We start from the raw sequence: 3,609 nt of genomic DNA, 5'->3' as shown, positions 1-3,609 counted from the left end.
GTATGTATAAATTATAGAAAATAACTCTATATTAGAAATATGGCCTTATTAGACAAAGGAGTCTCTTTCATATCCTTTTAAATGATCACATGAGAAAATGACGGTGAAAGTGCTTTGTGGAATACTAGATAAATATGAAAAGAAAAAAAAAAAAAAACTCACTGCCATTGAGTCAAACCCCACTCATAGCAACCCGTCCCTGGGTTTCTGAGATGGTATCTCTATGGAAGTAGATTGCCCAGTCTTCCTTCCTAGGACTGGCTGGTGGGTTTGAACCACCAGCGCTCTGCTTAGCAGTCAACTGCCTTAGGCACTAGCCACCAGAGCTCCTACATAAACATAGAGCACTATCATTTAAACCTGACCTGTATTCCTGAGTTTCCTTTTTATCAGCACTGATAACCCAGAATGCTACTCTTAATGATACTCTGTCTATTTTCCTCTGAGTCTTGCCATTTTGGGGGATGGGAGGGGAAAATTCTTTCTTTGACTTAAAATAAATTGTGGGTTGAAGTAAAAGTATAGGTTGGAAATGAAAAGAAAGGTTAGCAACTATATGTCAGGTAGTAAATCAATCAAAACAGGAGGCCCCAGTGTGAACTGTCACTGGGGTAATGCAAATCACAGCAATCCAACAATTGTTTTAGGAATAGTAATACAGGACTTCAGACTTACTAAAGGCATATTGGAGATGGCAAGGTGTCTCGGCTCCCTTCTGATCTTGATTGAGAAACTTGCTTTTAGGGCAGGTTCATCAAAGCAAGGAAAGGCCAATCGAGCTGCAGTAGGTTCAAGCTGTGTTGATGCAAGTATCCTAAAATAGTGACCAATGAAATAAAAATACACTATGAAACAGCAGGGACTCTAATAGTTATTTGTTTTACTTTAAATTCCTAAAGGTACCGTAAGGTTGATAGATTTCACTACTAAAAATTACATGTTTTATATGGCAAATGTTATTATAAACCAAGTAAAAAAGACAAATAAGAAACTGAAAAAATATCAACTGAAGTATATTTGACAAAGGGATTAGTAACCTTAATAGATAATGTGCTCTTAAAAATTAGTAAGAAAAAAACCAACCAGTGTAATAGGGGGTAAAGATCATAATCAGGCAATTCACGAAATAAGAAACTCTAAAGAGTGAACAGAGATCTTAAAAGCTGTACAACTTCCTTAATAATCAAAGTAATGTAAATTAAGAAGAAATATAATTTATTGGCCTTTTATCTCTGAAAAGATTGCCAATACACACTATTGGTTAAAAAAAAAAAAAAAAAAATCATTGCTGTTGAGTCATTTCTAACTTTTAGAAATCTACAGGACAGAGTAGAACTGTCCCATAGGGTTTCCCAGGCTGCAAATCTTTAAAGAAGCAGACTGTCACATTTTTTTCCCATGGAGTAGCTGGGGAGTTTGAACCATCAATATTTCAGTAAACAGCCAAACTCTTTAACTACTGCACTACCAGCTCCTTCAGTATTTGTTAGGGGTGAGGGAATGTGGCAAATTAGTAGACACTTTGACTCAGCGATTTTACTTCTAAGTATCTATTATTAAAATAATAATAATAATAATAAATTATCCAAAGGTACAATTGCAAAGATGTTCATCAAAGTGCTGTGGCTGATACCAAGAAGCTGAAAATAGCCTAATTTCCATCCATAAGAGAGCAGTTAAATGAATCAATGTGCAAACATGTAACAGATAACAAAAAAGCATTAAAATGTTGATGCATATTGATACTCATCAACGCAAAATATCTCCCTAATATATTAAATGAAAAACTCCTGTAAATCAGAAAATCTAACATAATTTCATTTACGTTAATGTGTATCCATATCCAGAGAAAAGTCTGGAAGGATGTTTCCGTAAAACAGAAGGAGGGCTTACTTCTGGGATATAGTTGGAATACATTTTACTTTTTTTTCCCCCTTTCTTTTTGGTTGTTGTTGTTGTTGTTATGTGCCGTCGAGTCGGCCCCGACTCATAGCGACCCCTCCTTGGGTTTCCGAGGCAGTATCACTACGGAAGTAGGATTGCCCAACCTTCCTTCCGAGGAGTGGCTGGTGGGTTTGAACCGCCAGCCTTCTGATTAGCAGTCAAGTGCCTTAGGCACTATGCTACCAGAGAGACAATAATATAAGATCAGAAAATAAATTAGTATAATCTACAAACAAATAAAATTTAATTTTAAAATTCACCATAAAATCTCCCAAAACGAGTCACCTACTTAAGAACAGAAAGAAAACAAGGTAGGTAGGGATCCTTAAAAAAGCTTTAGTAGAGGAGAAAAAAAAAAGAAAAGAAAAAAACCTGTTCTAAAAGGTCAAGAGAATTTTTAAAAAATTATATATCAGAAATACAACTAAATAAACAAGCAAGTACTTACTCTGATAGAGCTGGGAGAAGGAAAATTGGTGAAAAGAAGACAACAAGAATAAAAAAGGAAAAGGAAAAGTACTGGCTATTTTTACTTTGAGATATATATATATATATAAAAGAATTACCTCACGTCTCCTTCTTTGGTTCTGTAGGTGCTTTTATAAAAGCCATGGAAACTCTCAGAAAGGTTACCAGCATAGTCAATGACAACTGTGTATGGGACCCCCACAAGGAGAGGTTCAGGAGCCAGCAGTGCAATTTGCTCGTGAGGTAGGTATTCCAGGACCATCAGAGGATCTTCAGACTGCCTCTCTCCAGCCCGTTTCCTGAGGATCGCCTTGGATATCTGCAGGTGGTGACTATGCAGAATAATGGTACTGGTAGGCTGACTGGCTGTGATTTCTACCGCTGTGGTTCCCCAGAAAGTCAGAGTAGTGAGGTTTGCATGAATCATGAGATCATAATGAACTGGGATGACATCCTCAGGAAGTCGCATTTTATTCCAAGGAAATGGTGCCCCATTACTAGCTTTGGGAGCTGTAGTATCACTACTCTGGCACCATGAAGGAGTTGGCACAATTAAGAGAGTCACCAGCAAGGAAAGCAGAAATGACAACATTGTAAGTGGCCACTGGAGGGACAGAGGCACCATCTTCTTGCTCGAAATACCTAATGGAACAAATGTTTAAAAGTGAAATAATAATAAGAAGAAGAGTTATTAAAATCTTATAGAAACACATTGTTCTGACAGAGACTATGGTCACTAGTCACCCTTCAAGCCTGGAACTGAACTGACCCCATGGCTCAACTTTCAGTCAAACAATAGACAAGCCTATAAGGGGAACAATAACAGTAGGGAGGTGAGCACTCCTTAGCACAATCAACCATTCAGAAGGGCAATATTTGCCCAGGGATAAAGCTCAGAAGGCAGGAAGGGGAAGGAAAGCAGGACAAATTGAAATGGTAAACACAGGATGAAGCGGGGAAGAGAGCCGTTACATCATGGGGATTGCCATCAATATCACAAAACAAAACGTTTATGAGCTGTTGAATGGAAAACCAATTTCCCATGTACATTTTCACCAAAATACAATAAAAAGTAAAAAATAAAGTTATCAAAACAGCTTAATTTCAAAATTTATCCATCCAAAATTAATATATAAATTCCACTTATACTAGGTCTTTTCCTGAAAGCAAAATTACCTTCCCTACATTATCGATTCG

The 3,609-nt window shown here is 37.1% G+C and overlaps 1 protein-coding gene across 1 annotated transcript in view; it reads right to left on the bottom strand.

Moving 5' to 3' along the window:
- Nucleotides 1-3,037, bottom strand: part of ERAP1 (endoplasmic reticulum aminopeptidase 1) — a 59,373-nt gene extending 56,336 nt beyond the window's left edge. Inside the window, exons 1-2 of the mRNA XM_007942541.2 lie at nt 2,511-3,037; nt 676-814 (exon numbers count right to left, since the gene is read on the bottom strand). Of these exons, the coding sequence (XP_007940732.1) occupies nt 676-814; nt 2,511-3,037 (666 nt within the window). The remainder of the gene's footprint in view (nt 1-675; nt 815-2,510) is intronic.
- Between the last annotated feature and the right edge of the window lie 572 nt (nt 3,038-3,609).

Source organism: Orycteropus afer, unplaced genomic scaffold, assembly GCF_000298275.1.
Source record: "Orycteropus afer afer isolate SDZICR_OR568_19922 unplaced genomic scaffold, OryAfe1.0 scaffold00093, whole genome shotgun sequence".
Lineage (NCBI taxonomy): Eukaryota > Metazoa > Chordata > Mammalia > Tubulidentata > Orycteropodidae > Orycteropus > Orycteropus afer.
This window is presented reverse-complemented; position numbering and strand designations above follow the sequence as displayed.